General features: G+C 32.1%; 1 protein-coding gene across 5 annotated transcripts in view; it reads left to right on the top strand.

The window, feature by feature from the left end:
* LOC107438548 (mucin-3A) overlaps positions 1–18,519 on the top strand; it is a 138,190-nt gene that overhangs the window by 93,424 nt on the left and 26,247 nt on the right. For 3 of the 5 annotated variants that reach the window (XM_043039615.2, XM_043039612.2, XM_043039613.2), the window contains exons 2-10: positions 3,988–4,694; positions 6,143–6,184; positions 8,031–8,155; positions 8,755–9,024; positions 10,527–10,639; positions 10,716–10,777; positions 11,327–11,487; positions 14,092–14,235; positions 14,339–17,440. In XM_043039615.2, the coding sequence (XP_042895549.1) occupies positions 3,988–4,694; positions 6,143–6,184; positions 8,031–8,155; positions 8,755–9,024; positions 10,527–10,639; positions 10,716–10,777; positions 11,327–11,487; positions 14,092–14,235; positions 14,339–17,440 (4,726 nt within the window). The remainder of the gene's footprint in view (positions 1–3,987; positions 4,695–6,142; positions 6,185–8,030; positions 8,156–8,754; positions 9,025–10,526; positions 10,640–10,715; positions 10,778–11,326; positions 11,488–14,091; positions 14,236–14,338; positions 17,441–18,519) is intronic. The other 2 variants (XM_071177640.1, XM_043039616.2) reach the window with 1 other exon arrangement.

Here is an 18,519-nt window from a genome sequence, read left to right as displayed (position 1 = left end):
TTAAAATTCACGTTATGAAAAACTGATGCGATTTATTTTCCTTCTATGATTTGCATGTATATTACCTTAACGCTTAACGCCATCTGTCGAAAATTGTTTACAGCTAAAACCAAAAATTTTGGGAGGAAACTTTTATGACCTCGTACATGAATTTTCTGTGAGAGTTTTTTTGTTTAATCCTTCACNTTATAAACTTTGTTTTTAAAGCAAGAGTACCATATGGGAGTATAGTAAAGTGAAACAGTAGAAGCTCCTTACTAATAATTTTTTTAAAAATAAATATCTCGTGCAATTTATGCAAACTTTAATTTTGTTGTATTCCATATCATCTATAAATCAAATAAAAATAACTAAAATTCACATTTTGAAAAACTGTGATGTGATTTTCAATTATTTTCTTTCCTTGATTTGCATATATATTACCTTAACGAAAACTGTTTGAAACTAAAGCCAAAAATTTTGGGAGATGCCCTCGTACATGAATTTGCTGCGAAAGTTTTTTTTTTCTTTTTTAAAAAACCTTAACTCTTTCTTAATGTTATTAATTTTTAAAAACCAACAGTCTAACTTTGGATATTCAGTAAGTTGAATATTAAAATATCATGTGAACTTTATACGTATATTATATATATACACACACATGCATATAAATTTAACTTTTTGTTATCCGTGTTGAACTGACATGTGTTTGAAAAACTAAACATAGACCCTCAAATACTTTTACTTTCTCTGATCTTTTCTGGAAATCTAGAATCCAGGTAGGTTCGCAAATAGGGTGCTCTGACCGCAGACACCTTCTTATCAATTTGTCGACAGGTTTGATAATCAAGTCATTCCACTGACATTCACTTTCTTGTTAAGTTCTTGGAAACAATAGACGAAACTACTTCCAGTTTAAAAGAAATGTCAGACATTACACTCAGCAGTGAGTGTGTTAAGTACAGTGCCACCTGCTCTTTTAGAAAATATAACACACGATTTATTGCTCAGATAAAATTTGATACTGAGTTTCAAAATCGAATTCACAGTTTACCTGTCTTTTAAAGGGCAGAATCTTTTTTTCAAAAAATTTTTACGGCTTGCGTCTACCATTCTACTTTAAAATATGTGTTGTCATTAACTAGTGTTAAGCATTTAATCAAGTGTTTTTAAAACTATAATTGAATAAGAGTTATATTTTTATTACGAGAGTATTGAAAATTTGGGCAGTGCTGAAGTATTATAGCGTGCAAATATCCAGAAACCAATACAGTCTCAAGTTAAACCATATTATCGTGTAAATTAAACTATTTTAAACTTAATTGTATAATAATATGGTTGAGCTTATACCTTAGCCGTATTAAGATTGCTGCCAATTTATACAATTTAACTCAAAATATCGATATTGAAGTGCAACGTTGGATTATAACTCAAAAAGTTACAGTTATTAAAGCATTTGCATAATGATTTTATATTTTTTTCGCATCGACTTTTGAAATTTTTCTTTCTCACTCTTTAAAATGATCTGTATTTCGTTTTTGGAGCTCGTAACAGCAACTTATAAAACTTTTTTACGAAAGTTTTTTGTCCATGAAAAAGAAGCGTTATTAAACATTTCCAAACATTTCCGATGTAAAAAATATGACTTTAAAAATAAGAATGCGTAAAAATTTAGTATAAAATACTTATTTTGTTATGATTAAGAGGTTATGGTAATTGATTCATAGATAAATGCGGCAGACACCACTAAAGGAAGCGATTTTCTATTTCCTCTTTCGATAATTTTTTTTCTAAAAGGAAAAAAAAATCATATACAACAAAGCATAAAACTTACAAAATACTTATGCATATTTGTGAGCAAAATTATGTGCGAAATACTTTTGGTTACATAATCGGATTTTAGTTTAACTAACGAGGGTTATGTTAATTACTAAATAATGCTTTTTTTTTCTTTTTTCTTTTTTTTTTTTTTAAATTTTTCTTGGATGTCTGAACCAGTATCAGAAACATGGCTGTTATCTTATAAATCTTAGAGGAGAAAATTTTTTTATTGATAGCAACAATTAGATTTTAATAAAAAAAAATTATTATTATTATTTTTTTTATTTTTTGAAAACTAAGGTAAATAAAATCTTCAAACATATGATTATAAGATCTATTAGTTAGGCAGTTATGCTTTTAAATGTTACTCAAGGGGCCTAAATTTTTGGTAACTCCACTTGTTTAAATCTTTCTTAACAATCATAAGCGCTGGCCACTATGCAAAATCAATTTCAAAGAATTTTGACAGCAAACTTAAAATTGAAACAGCACTTTTATGCGTAATTCAACCAAAATGTTTAGTTTTCACTTTTGAAACCTCAAAGACCTAGGTTTGCTATTTGTCCATGAAAAATCCAGGTGGTTAAATGTTTGCCGACATTTGCATATATAATTATTCATCAAGGTGTTTAATTCCCGTTTCAAAAAATTTATTGTAAAATTTTCTGCAAATACTTGTAAAAATCAATGACGAAAAGTCTAGAAACTTCTGAAGGTCTATATAATGGTGTAAAAGTAAAGCAATTAATTTAATTCTAAACAGTTTATCAATTATCCCTCAGGTGGCTAAAAGCCTTTCTTCATCGAAATTTCACTTTCACTCGCAACACTTTAAGCATAATAAGGCCAATAACCCCAATTTAGGAAGAGATTTTGCAATCCTCAACAAGACTTAAAGGTCAAAAATATATAACACTTTGAAATTGCCGATTTTGTCTTGCATTAATTGCTTAAGTTGTGAAGAAAAAAAAAAGCTAACATTTAATAGATTTGCACGCTGTTTGCTGTTTTAATTTATAAAAAGTCAAGATCAAGAAATTTTCCAGTTAATATCATGCTTTAAGAGAAGAGAGAGTAATATTAAATTTAAATTTTATCATATCGTATCCATTTCTTTTCTTGCACTTTTAAAATATCACCAATAATAAACAGTGAAATACAGAAAACAAGTTTAAAAATAATAGATATATAATAAATAAAATAGCAAGCCTGCTACGCTGACTGATCATCTTCAATGCACAATACAATACAGAAAAATGACGATGAAATACCATCATTTTTTTTGTCGCCATTTTAACTGTTACTTGCCACGAATGTAAACCGATTTCTCCTCTGATTTGGATGTTCAACTTAACGTGGCAGTTTGTTTTGCTGTACTAAAACTGCGATACCAAAAAACGTGATATTTACATCGATGTAATTTCACGTATGATGTGATGATAATTCACAAACAAGTGCAAAAAAAATATGCACAGGGATTGCTATGCAATACGAAAATTTAATAATCGATTATTAAACTTAATAATCGATTCGATATTTATTAACTGTTACACTTTTTTGTAAAAAATACTATGATGGCACGCTGCAGGAATGCAACTATAGAATGGTAATTTGACGCACAGAAAGGAAGTTGCTGCAATTTTAAGGTTTTTTAGAACTTTTTCTCACTTTTTGGTCTGCATTATTTATTGTTTTACTACGCGAAAACAATGAAATTTAAATTCATGATGGTGTATTGAAAATGCGCAAGGAAAATGATGGAATACGAAAATAATATTAAGATTCAATTTGTAGCATGAGAATTGTGAACTGTTAAACTTTCTGTAAAAAAATATGTGAACCCTAAGTTAAATTTTTTTTTTCAAGTAGATGTCGGTAAGTTATTTACATTTAGGCAATCGCTCATTTCGTTACGATTAAAATATTAACAAAATTATTTATTTTATTTATAAAAGGTAGAAAAGAAACCTTTTTTTTTTAATTTTAAAATAGACTCTTAGGGAGGGGAAAAAAGTGAATCAAAGGCAACATTAAAAGCAGAAGGCAAATAAGATATATATATATATATATCTTATTTGCCTTCGCAACAGCAACANTTAATATTTCTTGAATAGGGAAAATGTAAAGTATATATATATATATACATTTTTTTTTATTACTACTACTAATATTGATTTTTTTTTCCAGGTTCATCACGAGAAAGAAAGCGTTGCCAACGGCTACGACAATAACGGTTATCATCCATGTGATAGAAAAGGCGAAGAAGAAGAATCTTCCAAAGATGAAGACCGCTTGCGAATTGTGGTTACAGAAAACGGACGTCGGACAGACGGTGATGTGCCGTTGGCCAACGGTCACGCTCACGAAAGATCTAATAGCTATTCGACATCTACGGTGAACGGTACCGCCGTGGTCGTTTTGGGAGAGGAAGAGGACGATGAAGATGTAGCAGATCACAATAACATAGACTCCACACAAAAACCGCTGGATACACGGTTACGTCATTACGTACCAGCTGACGACATGGACAGAAAGATATTGAATGGTTCTGACAGCACGCACGTGTCAATACCTGATGATGCCGTCATCAGTTTCACTACTGGTGGAAGGGTGCGCGTCAAGAACCGCACGTCAAGTAGTCCTCAATCTACAAGGGAAAGTATACCGTTAGAAACTATTCCTACTTCTTACGAAGTCGATGATAAAAAGACACTTGGTCTTGATAAAAAGGCTGAAGTGGAAGCTGAACTGTCCAATAGTAAGAACGGTGTATGGGCAGAGACTCATGTGAATTCTGGTGCAGAGGGTGTGTTTAATAGTGAGAAACTTAATGGAACTTCTAAGTCCAGCGACGAGGTTAGCTTGCCGGTCAACAGCCATAGAAAATGCCTGAGGTAGGTTGAAGGTAGGGATGTGATCGCTATGGAATACGATTGCCGAACTGTTTTAAAAACACAAAGTATTGATATTGCAGATTTAATTTCGTTTTTTAAAGTTTCCACTGTGCTTAATGAAATTATTCAAAAAGTGCATATTCGAGATCTCACGTGACTTAGCTTTTCCGGAACAAAAATCACATGAGAGCTACGGATAAAAAGAACAGCATTTATTGTAAAATATTAAAAAGTTGGAAATTTTTCCGTTTAAAAATTTTCCTTCAATACTTAGTTTAAGAGAGAGAAGAATTTTCACTTCCGAAATTTTGTATTTGAAAACTTTTTTTTCGCACTACACATGAATTTTTTTCCTCTCAATATTTTACCCAAGAAATTTTTAAATGCATACCTATTTATAGAATAGTTTTATATTAAGAAACGAATAATCCCAAAACACTGAAACGTAATTTTTAGTTTAGAAGCTTAAAGCAAACTTAAAAAAAAGAAAACTTAAGAAATTTACAACTTAAGAAAACTTAACAAACTTAAGAAAAAAAAACCGACGCTACACATCAGCACTACAACACATGAATAATGAAAACTTATAAGCGAGTTATAAATATAAAAAGGCACAGGTGCCAGTGAATAAATTAATTGCTGGGAAATACGATTCGCAGGGACGGTGGAAGTCAAAAGAGGCAAATAAAAGCAAAATACATTTCTGATAATGCAGGAGCGGGGCAAAAGTTAATAAACTAGAGCATTAATATTAGTGGAACACAAGATTTAGGGCATCAATAAGAATTGATGTGTCGTAAGTAGAAAGACTTTTAACAATGCCAAAATTAAATGTATGTCTGAAATTTTAATAATGTGTGACATTTGCACGCTAACCAATATCCTAATCACGGACATAAGCATTATTCAAACAATTAAAAGAACTCTGAAAATTAGTAAACGTTTAAAAACAAATGTTGCATAAATTGTTTTTAGAAAGCTTACTAGGGCTGGTAAAAATAATTTTTACGAAAGTTAATATTTTTTTTCTATATATTTATTAATATCTATAACATTCTGTCCATAATAATAGCAGTTTTTTACCTACTGAAAAGAGGATTTCTGAATTCTGAAGACATATATGGCAAAAAGATTTCATGTGATCGCTACACCTGCATAAAAGTATACAGCACACATATGAAAATAAAAATATTTCTTACGTTCGAAAAATCCGTTTAATTATAGTCAAATATTAAATTTTCCCCTCGATTTAAACTGATTCTTTAATTTTATACATGCTTTTTAAATATAGTGTTTCTGTGTTTCTCCATTGAAGAGTTTTAAATTCAAAAGAAGAGCGAAAGACCAAATTAAACATTCAATTTACTTAAGCAGAGGAATAATATTTTAGAGCGATAAAATTTTGAATATGATATTTCAATTATGTGTTTTTGTTTCTTTAATTTCAGCCGCGAAGGATCCATTAGTAGTTTATCAGAAACCAAGTCCACGTAAGTTTATTAGAATAAAAAACTAAAGATTGTGACGTTTTAATCAGTTTCTCCGCCCCATCCTTTGTTTGAATGTCAACATTGTTTTGCATGTAAACCCTTCACATCATTGTATTAAATGCTCAAAAGCGAACATTATCCTATCCTGTGTGTTATTGAATGTTATGATGATTTCAGTCATAGTAGTGAAGTCATGTATTGTCGAATTCTTGATTACTATCCTACTTGGAAATGAAACCTTTTTCTGTCTCCAACTCAAGCCAAATTCTTGAGTACTATGCTGTCAAATCACAAAACCTTTCCTATGATTCTAATCTTTTTTCTAATTCCTACATTATTGTTTTATTATAGTTAATGACATTTTAATGCATGATTTATTTCCTTGTACTGTCTTTTGTTTCAATAAGTGTCATTTTTATTCCATAAGTGAAATAGTTTTTTTTTCTTGTTGTTGTTGTTGTTCCATTTTAAACATTTGAAAATTTATTAAAAATATCTTTCACATATGCTCCCCAAGTATAACTCGTTAAATGGGCTGGAATTTTGAGTACAAATAGGTTTTAAGACTGAAAAATAGCATGCAATTTTTTTTTCTATTTAGAAATCGCTTTAAATTTATAAATTGAAGCGGCGTAGAACAGACAACTGCTCCTCCCTCCCAAATGAGTTTCAAAATTCATATTTAAAAATAAGAACAAAAAAAAAATTCAAATTTTCCAAATTAGTTTACTAATTAATTGCTACTTAACTTTAAAAATCTTCAAAATAATAAATTGTGTCGTTGTAATAAACCTTTCGATTCTATCAATTGTCCCAAAAATCATGTCATCATACAAGGGATTTCAAGTGCCAGAACTAGAGAAATTCTGGATGAGCCATGTCCGAACTCTAGGCATGCCTGAAGTATTGGCAACTTTGAATTTACTTGGAAGAGGGCCACGAAGAAACATAGTGACAAGGTCCATTATCATGAAGTATACAATTGATTGTAAAATGAAATGTTCATTCTCGAAAGTTTTTAAATTAATAACTGAAACACCTGTCTGAGTTTAAAAAATCCTTCAAATTTTCGTCGACGGTGGCCTTCTAGCACAAGCTTAATCGCTGACCATTTCAATGCCTTCAAAAATTTCATTTGGCGTTCCGATAAACAAGCATCACTTAAGACTGTCTTTATCATAGGAAACGTACTTGCTGAGTTACAAACTTTTATGGCAGCCTATAGTGCTCCTGGCTTCTATAGGCTTCTTCACAAAAACGCCTGTAATTATTCCGTGGATGATCTATGACAGAGTCGCCAAGGGGACATGCACGTGCAAGCTGAATGTCCCTTTACCGAATATGATCTGAGTGCACTAGAACCCGCACAATAAAGATACTGAAATTACTTTCCGAGCTTACCATATAGACTGTTTAGACTAGCTAATCACCTGACGCAAATAAGTCGGTTTTCAAAGATTTCGAAAAATAAAACGATATCTGACAATATATATTACTTTTGTCCTTCAAAAATGCTATTAAACTAAATTACTTGAATGTAGCTATAAAGCGCTGAAGTAGTATTGTCTTTTTCCCCTCATAACTATTTACTACGATTCTCATTTTTCCTCTTGAATCAGCTGTACATTTAAAAAAAAATTGATAACTTAGATGATAAACCTGTATTGTTTTCGGTGATATCCTAAATATCCAGTTAAGAAAAAACACATTATGTCAAAATTAATTTTCTTATGGAGATTCAAAATGTATCACATTCTTCCGCTCAATTTTATTTGACAGCGCTCATTTATGAAAGAAATAATTTTTATAAAAAATGCTCATTATGCCTTTTGACTATTTGTTTTAGGGGTGAAAAACTATATTTCACTGAAGAAAGTCGGAAACTTTGTCCAGGCTGGAGAAGACTTATTTTATGTGGTTTAATACTAATTATTGTTGCTGTTGCTGTTTGCTTAGCTGTCCTTGCTGCAAGTAAGTTCATGAGTTAAGATTGTTGTAATGATTCATACAATGAAATATTGATTATTTTAAACCTCCACAAAAATTTAAATATTAATCTTTAATTTGAACAACTGAACTAGTAAAAAGACATTGAACTATACAATTCCAGAGCAACTAATAAAGACTTTTGCATTTCTAACCGAATAACTGTTTTTATTAATACGTTCATTTTATTAGAATAGTTATTTGTAATGTTAATAGTTACTTGTTATCAAAGTTATTATTTTAAAGGGCTATAATGCTAACTATCATAAGAGCTGTTGTTATTATTATTATAAGGACTATTTTTATATTATAATTAGGATTATTATTCTCGGCATTATCATTAAAAAAAAATTCTGAACATTATCAGGAATATTATTCTCTATTAGGGTTACCATTATAATCATTATAAAGATGGTCATTATTTTTAGCATTATATTGATACTTATTTCAACCACTATTAGGATGATTATTCTTATTACTATCAGAACTATAATTTTCTTAGCATTATTTTGATTATTACTACTATGATTATTGTTATGTTGAGCATTTTGTTGTTCATAGTTAATATATTTTTCATATTACAGCCGGAATTCTGCTAGCCGAATCGGATAATAAGACTATTCGGCATGAATCTGGTCATTCCTTAGCTAGTGTAGACTCAATATCTCAAGCTGGTTTTCCCATCCGGCGACCTCCTTCTAAAGTGCCACAAAAGTTTCAGCCTTCTGTCACAACGGATGATCTTCCGAATGTGACAGCAACTCATGGCGTGCAGGATACAGTCAGTCAGGCACCGCCTAAAGTCACTCCTAAAGTTCCTCTTCTAATTGATACTTCACACTCACAAACCATAGGTATGCACCAACATTCCAACAGCCAACATTCAACAATATTAACCAGTCTCATACATAACACACGCCAATATTCAGCAATATCAACTTGTCTCCCGTATTATTACATGCCGACATTAAGCAAAATCACACTGTCGCACATGAGCAGTGAGGGCTCGGGGGATAGAGCGTTTACCTTTCAATGAGGTGAACTGGGTGTTCCAATCTCAGCGATGGCTGGTCGATACGAATTCCGCATCCGATTTGCACTCCTAAAGTCATTCCTAAAGTTCCTCTTCTAATTGATACCTTACACTCATCAACCTGCCTCAGTTATTATTTTATATGATAACATTCAGTAGTACCAACCTTCAGCAATATAAACCGACGTTCAACAATATCAACCAGTCTCATACATAACGCACGCTAATATTTAGCAATATCAACCAGTCTCATACATAACACACGCCAATATTCAGCAATATCAACTTGTATTATTACATGCCGACATTCAAAAATATCAACCTGCTTTACATATTATATTATTGCTTGCCGATATTAAGCAAAATCACCCTGCCTCACATAAGCAGTGAGGGCTCAGGGGATGGAGCGTTCTCCTTCCAATGAGGTGAACCGGGTGTTCGAATCTCAGCGATGGCTGGTCGATACGGAATTCCGCATTCCGTTCGCACCGACCACAGTGCTGACGTATAATATCCTCAGTAGTAGAGAGATCATGGATTTCATGTCGACATTCAGCATGTACTGGTGATAAATGTTAAATAAAACATTTTCTAATAAGTATCATTATTTCTAAATTCCACCGACACCGACAAAGTTGACATTAAGTATGGTGTGGCAGAAAACATTGAATTAAACAGTTTCTGTTAGATATTGTTTCCCACTTAAACTAGTATAGTGCGGCTTTCAGGAGAACTCCTCCAGACATCAGTCTCGCGTCGTGGCAGGTACCATGGTTACGATGAAAAGTCACTTAGAATAGGGGTGTGGGGTGAATAGTTTTGTCTTGATTTTTGCATAGGTCAGCTTGAGTAAACCAATCGACGCTTTCATCTCTCCATTTCACCCCATTAGAAATGTGCTCTCGCTTGTTACCATAACAGCAGACAGCCCCAGACTTTTAGTCTGAAGGAGTTCTCCTCAAAGCAGCACTATAAATGCCGTGCACTGCTGGTATACTTATCATTTTATTATTCATCCTGTTATTAGTCCAATGACCGGATAAATATCTAATACAGATATTTTACATATTAATCGGACAATCAGCAAAGAACAACTATTTGACAGTCAAAATTCACACAGCTTTCATACGAGCTGTACTGAAAAATTCGGACAGATAATGAATGAAAATATAAATATTGATTGATGTATAGAACAATTTTAAATTATTCTTCGCTCTAAAAACAATTCGTTCCATTTTAGAAGTACTTAACAATTCAAAATAGTAACAGTGTCATGCAACTTACTCATACTGAAATGCAATTTTTTTTCTTCTGTTATTATAGTGCCAAATGCTCTAGTAGGAGAATTCACAATTATCGATGAAAATTTCACTGATGATTTAAATGATAAAAGTTCTCAATATTACATGACTTTAGCACATAACTTAGAAAAAGAGGTAAGTGAAATTTCATAAATAACAAAATCGAAACAACGTTTTTATGTATATATTTAATTGAATTTTAATTTTTCAGCTTCGTAAAACCTTCCAGGAGAACAGAATAGAATTCGAAAAATTGCAAATTCTTAGTTTTAGGTACGAAGTTTTGAATATTATTTTCTACGAATTTTACAGGATGCTCTCAAAATGATCTACGATTTGAAAAATGAGTCAAGACATGGTAAAAAGATAAAAATGTACGGTTTGCTGCGTTTTGCTTAGGAAAAAATAGTAATCAACTCAACAAATTTCAAAATTAGTTTCAAAATGCATTAACAGATGGCGATACCAAGCAAAATATAAAGCAATGTTTTTTGCTGCATTTTAGATTATTCGAACTGAAATATTTGAACAAGTCTCTGTTAGTTTCTTCTTCGACCGCAGCACACTTGGGAATGATGGCTATTTAAAGAAAAAAAAATTGAATATTTTACCTTCAGTTAACAGCGCCATCTAGTGACAAACTTTGACACGAATTCTGTAACTTGGCAAGAAGAAAATACCTCATTTTCTAAGCAGAACGCAATAAACCGTTCATTCTTATCGTATTTCGTCGATCGTTTTTGTGACATCCCATATTTTGCTAATAATGAAATGAAGTTAGATGTTATTTTAATGCAAGTATTTCGCAATTATTTTCTTCAGGCCAGGTAGCATAAAAGTTAAATTTGTAATGGTTTGGAAACCTAATCAACCAGTCATCCCACCATCAAGAGCTTCAGAAATATTGAAAACAGATCTAGGAAAGAAGAACAACTCTTTTTTTAATTTATTCCATGTCGACTTGAATTCTATTCATTTCACTGGTAAGAAATTTTTTTAATAGAATTTTAATGATCTCAAAATACTTTTTGCTAAAAAGATAGGATATTATTTTAGTGTATAATTAACGAGTAAGTTTTACTCCGTATTTAAACATTCTAAAATAAAATGAATACATTGAATTTTGCAGTTATTCGCGTTGCATTGAAAGCAAACACAATTACATATTTTAAGCACCCTTTAATCATTGTAGTAAATGAAAAGAAAGTATTAAAAAAAAGGTTCAAACAATTGAGTCATAAAGAAATGTTTAAAAGCTTTTGATGATTTTTTTCCACAAGTTTGAAATACTTCATACATTGTTTAGAAGTAAAATTTGAGCTGTTTTTAGTTCATTGTTTAAGCTTATTAAAAGAAAAGTTCTTTTAACTCTAAAATTAAATTTTAAAAGTATTTAAAATTTTAACCCTGCATATTCATCTTTTCCATATAACATAATTGCTCGATGATTATTTCTTTTTAACAAAAAATAATGCACTAAAAACAGCTGTAATTAATCTAAATTTAATTTACAAAAAATTGAGCAATAAACTTGTAACTAATTTATTACGATATAAGCTGAGAAGAAAAGTATGGTCAAAATATGGTAAAATGTACCATATTTCTGGCTCTATGGGAACACCAAACGGCTCGGTAATTTTGACCGAAACGCTTTAGTGATGATTTTGTCAAAATGGTTTTGTAATAGGTGTAATATGTGTATATTTTATAATAGTTTTTATAATGATTTTATAATGGTTTTATAATATGTATTTTAAAATGTGATATATTTGGTAAATGAAGTAAAATTTGGTAATTTTACTATGATACCTTGTAAGGCATAAAAACCATTTATTCAGTTAAATTTACTTTTCCGGTTTGTATTTTTTACTAAATGAGTAATAATAAGAACTGTTATCTTGAAAACCAAAATTTCCAGTAAACCGTTACCGCATAAACGGAAAAATTACCAAATGAATGGTTTAAATACCGCATATTTAGTTTCGAATACCAGAAAACTTTGTTGTCATAAACGATACCTGAAAACTTCTTTACCCACCTCAGTACGCTTTCCCCCTCTTTTGAGGAAAATGGGGGTGATTTGATGGGAAAAATGGAATTTCTTTTATACAAGCCAGTCAGACATATTTTCTTGTGTACTCTTTCATGATGGATTGAATGAGACCAATCCCGAAACGATTCGACTAATAATTTAAAATTTATAATCGTTTCATGCACAAAATGTAAAAATTTTCACTTGCACCTGTTACGCAATTATACCTATTTACACTTTGCTGTCGAAACTAGTTGGAAACATGATTTCATAAGCATGTTTCGCGCTGAATCAAATGAGACTAGAAACGAGTTAATCGAACAAATAGTTGCAAGATTTTTTCTTTATAGAAAGTACTTCTTTTGGCACTCTAATATGCATAAACCTTACATTGCTATCCAGGGAATCTGAACGTGTAAGGTATATTTTCCTTCGAAACTATTTGTCTGATTATCTCGGGATAGGTTCAGCTTGAAACAGTACATTGGAAAATATGAATCATTACATAATAGCATAACAAAGCTTTTTCTCAAAAAATATCTTGGGTATTAATTTTCCCGGAGAATCACCCTTTTTTTTCTATAATTACTGGACTAAAAACCAATAGCGTTAGTTTTCCTTCAACCCACAGATTAAGTAAACGTGAAAAAAAATAATAATTAAAAATAACTGACATTTTTTAGCACGAACTATAAATAATTAATAATAAATTACAATAAATATCTTGATCTTGGAATTTAATCAAACATACATTTCAAAATGACATCAAAAATAATAGAAATAAAATTTGTGGCAGATAATTTTCTACCCATTATGCATTATATTGCGCCCATTTTAATGTTTTAATGAGGCAATAGCGAAAATATTTAGAATGTTCTGTAATTACTTCCCTCAATAAATATTATTGAATCCTAATAAAAGGAATATGAAAATTGTTCAAGTTTCGTTTTGCAAATTAATATTTATGTAAGGGAAAAATTCGAAACTGTAATCCTACGTAAAAAAAAGTGAAAAACATCCGCAGCAGCCCATTGTGAGCAAGGAGGTAATGCGGGTTAAGACTCCACAATTTTGAGACCAATGGCATGATTACACAAAGGACGTCTTTATTTCCTAGACAAACTGATACCCGTCGATCTGAAGCTAGGTAGCTTCAGATCGATGGGTAGCACCCCAGTGTTTCGAAATGACAGTTTAGTACCTAAAACACAGAGCTATCGTAACTCATAACCAATCATTATTGAAGTCAGTAAGAGTTAAAGACGGAGTAAATCAATCAAAAACCAGATTATTTGCCTAATGAGACTGGAATGCTGGAATCGCACGGAATCTAGGAACCGTTCTTGAGCTTCACTCACTTTTTAATAAATCGGTTTTAGACTTTCTGCTCTTATTGAATTCAATAGCTGTTGGTCAGAGTTCGAAAAGTATTTTTTATATTTTTCGGTTAAATATAAACTCAAAGCTATATTTCTTAGAATTATATTTAAGATGCATATTAAAGGTGGTCATCGCAAAGCACCCTATATTAAGTGTTGTATGTTTCCGTTTACAGAAGTATTTGATGAATGTCGTATTCAAAAAGGAGGCTGCACCTATGATTGCTCATGGAACTACGACACTTTAGTTAAGTCTTGTATTTGTCCAGTAAACACGTATCTACAAACTGATGGAAAATCTTGTGGATTTAAAGAATCAAGTAAATGATTTTAAACATTTAAAAACCCTTTTGAAAACTCATTTTAAATTGTAAAATATTAAAATTAGAAGGTTTACATTTTGAGAATAAATTTATATTTTAGGTACTGCAATACCTGTCGTTGGATCTAAACTACATCCTCCACCAACGGTTCCTAGTACGAAAGTAATAACGACTACTAGTGAGGCCAAGCACACTGTTTCACCTTCTCTGAGTACATTAACGAAACAACCGACAACCCCAAGATACTCACCACCAACAGAAACAACCACTGTTCAGACCACAGGAAATAAAGTTTACAACGAACGATTGACAACACAAGAGTACACAACAACTCATTTTTTCGTGCCCTCTGAAAAACCGCTAATAACAGAAATACACGATACAACTGTACTTGAATCTGTAACAAGAAAGGCTATTGAAGAAGATACGATAGTGCGTGGCCAGCCCACTACGCTTTTCACTACTCCTATTTCGCCCATTTCAACAATCCATGATTTTTTACCAAATGAAGAAATTACAACATTCAATTATGATCGAAAAGAAAGTTTCAATCCCACGGAAGCCACTACATTGAACGTTGAAGAAACTGAACCAACAACCGAAACAGAGACGGAATTAACAACTGCGTCAGAAACAGAATTGACAACTCTTGCAGAAACTGAAATTACAACACTCTTGGAAGAAGAAACCTTGACTTTCAAGGAAACTACTCCTAGTATAATTGCTGAAGTAGGTGACATAGAAAAGAAACCGACAACTCTTACTGAAAAGCCTGTATTCGAGCAAACAACTCCCTATGTAGCAACTGAACAACAGCAAACTTCTAGTTCTACTTACAAGGAAATCATTGAAGATAAGACAACTTTGAAATATCATATAATCGACACCCCAACAGAAGTGTATACAGTGAAAACATTTACTGACTATCCAACAGAATTTGCAGAAAATGCTACTGAAACTACAACAACAAAACCTCAAACTCCAGAAATAGAAAAAATAACAACAAATTATGATAGTACAATACCTTCAAAGAATACTGACCAAATGGAAACTCCGACTACAATTTCGGAGTTCACAACAAGACAGGTTACAGAAGCGGAAGAACTGTGGAAAAAGGAAATGGAAGTCACAACTTTGCTTCCTGAGATAGACACAACTACTTATTTTTCTGAAAAGATAACTCAAACGAGTGAACCACCAACTGAACCGCCATTAACAACAGCAGTGAATGTTAATGAAGATGAGCTTACTACTACCGAAGCACCCAATGCACACACAACTTTACAACAACCTTTTTTAACTCCACAATTTAATCGAACACCAGGTGTTAGGTCTTATGACAATTTTTCGGATTTTGAACATTTTACACGCATTTATGAAGAAACGGGTCTTGAAAATACAACTATGCATCCATTTGCTGAAACTACAACGCCACCAGTATCGGTTGGATTGCCGATCGGCAACAAATCACTAACAGATCAAAATTTAAGCAATGAAACTCTAACTGCTATTTTTTCAGGAGACTTGCCAGTCCTGATTCCAAATGAAACCACAACAATAACGAATGTCTTAACTACAACAAATGCAATGCATCACACAGAACCAACAACCGACTCTATGCTTGAAACTGAACCAACCACCAATACAAAACCAGGCTTGCTTCATGAAACTACCAAAAGTCCTGGTATACACGAACCCACAACATTTTTAAAATCATTAAATGAATCTGAGACAACAATAATACCAAACATCGATAACACCTCAAACTACAGTACGTCGGAAACTTTTTTGGCCACTGAAGAAACTACGTCAGAAACTACTTTAGGGACGGAATTAACTGAAACAGAAGAAACAACGCAAGCAGATGAAACTACTCAAAATGGATGGGAAACTGAAGTAACTACAGTTGCTGGTTTTCGGGAAGACGAAAACGTAACTACATTTTCTCCTGAAACTGCGCATCCCTCAGAAATAGATGATCTCACTACGCTAGAAACTGAAGGTGTTGAGAAAGAAATTCTTCGTGGCAACCAAACAGAAAACTTTACAATTCAGGCTGACAATACAAGCGTTGGAACGACAAATGTTCCATTTTTGACAACAGTTCCCATGGAAAGAGAAACGAAAGCTATTCAAACTGATTTAACAGAAACCACTGAAGCATATGATGTAACAACAACTAAGCCGTTGGAAGAAACTGAAACAGCGACAGATATATTAGAAATTGAAACAGAAACGCCACCACCAGGATTAAAAACTCAAAGTAGTAGCGTTACAACACAGAAATCAATGATTACAAATACTTTCCCAACAACTCCAGAAAGCACAACACCTTTTATTAATACTGACGAACTGGATCATAGCAACGTCACTTCTACAAACATATCATCTATTACAAACGTAGCAAATGATAAAATAGAAACAACAACAGAAACTACTGAAAATTACACTGCCACAAATGAACATATAACTGAAATAAATAGTGCAACTACTACTGTGCAGCCAATTTCTGAAAATCAAACAGTAACAACAATAGCTGGAACTCTATTAGTTAAAACACCAAATATATTATTGGAAACGGAAACAACTCCTTATGAAATAAATAATACGGCAACAACTCCTTTTGAAACTGATAACACGGAAACAACTCCTTATGAAATAGTTGGTATGGAAACAACTACTGTCTCCTCATTGAGCAACGAAACTGAATCTTTTAATGAAACAACAGAATTTCTTACGTTACCACATACAGAAACAACCGGTGCTGAAACCGAGACCACCCTAATGGAATCCAATACAGACAAATCAACAGCAACTGAAACAACCACAAATGCTACACCATATGCGGAAGTAATATTACCAACAACAAATATATTTGATAGTGAAACAACCATAACATATAACGATACAATTGAAACTACTATAAATGAAAGTGATACAACTACAGCAATACCAAAAGATTTAAAAACAGTTGAAACTCAAGATGAAAATGTTACTGTAGCTGGTGAAGATATTTTATATAGATCTCACAAAATAAATGAGAACATTACTTCTGATTTAACACCTACAGCAAATTTTAACATATCTGACGGTAGTTTAAACTACAATGAAGACTACGCCAACTTTACCACCCCAACCTATGAGGATATATTAAATGAAACAACTACAACAATGGCTATCGCAGGCATCGAGTGCAGAGAAGGTAAGCAATTCAATAAATAAGTTTAATCACTCTTTCTATCAGTTCCCACTCAAATCAATTTTGAAAATAATTCATAAATAGAATCATAATCAAAACATAACTGATTCTGATAAATTTACACTTTCGTTGGTCATTTAATTTTTAAATTTATCCCCGTTTTTCTTATTCTTATTTTTTTTAAATTGGAAATCGTATGATTTTCAATCATATGACTAATAACCAAGTAGCTACATTTCCAACCTTTGTGTTACATTTCCTACATCGTCTCTAGTTGGAAATCATCTTTGGCATATGATTTTCCACATTGACTAATAACCAGTAACTACTTTTCCAACCTTTGTGATTCATTTCCTACACCGTCTATAGTTAGAAATCACCTTTGTCATATGATTTTCCACATTGACTAATAACAAAGTCACTATTTTTCCAACCTTTGTGATGCATTTCCTACATCGTCTATAGTTGGAAATCATCTTCGGCATATGATTTTCTACATGGACTAATAACCAAGTAACTACTTTTCCAACCTTTGTGATACATCGTCTACAGTTGGAAATCATCTTCGGCATATGATTTTCCACATTGACTAATAACCAAGTAGCTACATTTCCAACCTTTGTGCTACATTTCCTACATCGTCTATAGTTGGAAATCATCTTTGGCATATGATTTTCCACATTGACTAATAACCAAATAACTACTTTTCCAACCTTTGTGATACATTTCATACATCGTCTATAGTTGGAAATCATCTTTGGCATATGATTTCCTACACTCACTGACTACCAAATAAGCATACATTGTAGATTATAGAGCAAAACTGAAGCAGAAATTAGTGTTCTCATCATTATAATAACAATATATAATAGTGATTTTTGCGCTTCCCATAATTATGTTTTATTAGATCATGTAGGTGAAAAATAATCTTCCCAAGGCCAGCGAAAGGTCTAAACTTATAAATAGCATGAAGAAAATATGTTAGATTCATATAACTGTTCAGATGCTGATAACAAGCGAACAGCTATATGCAACTAATATATTTAATAGCAAGTAGATAACAAGCATCATTGTTAGTGACG

This window comes from Parasteatoda tepidariorum, chromosome 2 (assembly GCF_043381705.1).
Source record: "Parasteatoda tepidariorum isolate YZ-2023 chromosome 2, CAS_Ptep_4.0, whole genome shotgun sequence".
NCBI lineage: Eukaryota > Metazoa > Arthropoda > Arachnida > Araneae > Theridiidae > Parasteatoda > Parasteatoda tepidariorum.
The sequence above is the reverse complement of the archived record's forward strand: the minus strand, read 5'-3'. Positions and strand labels throughout refer to the sequence as shown.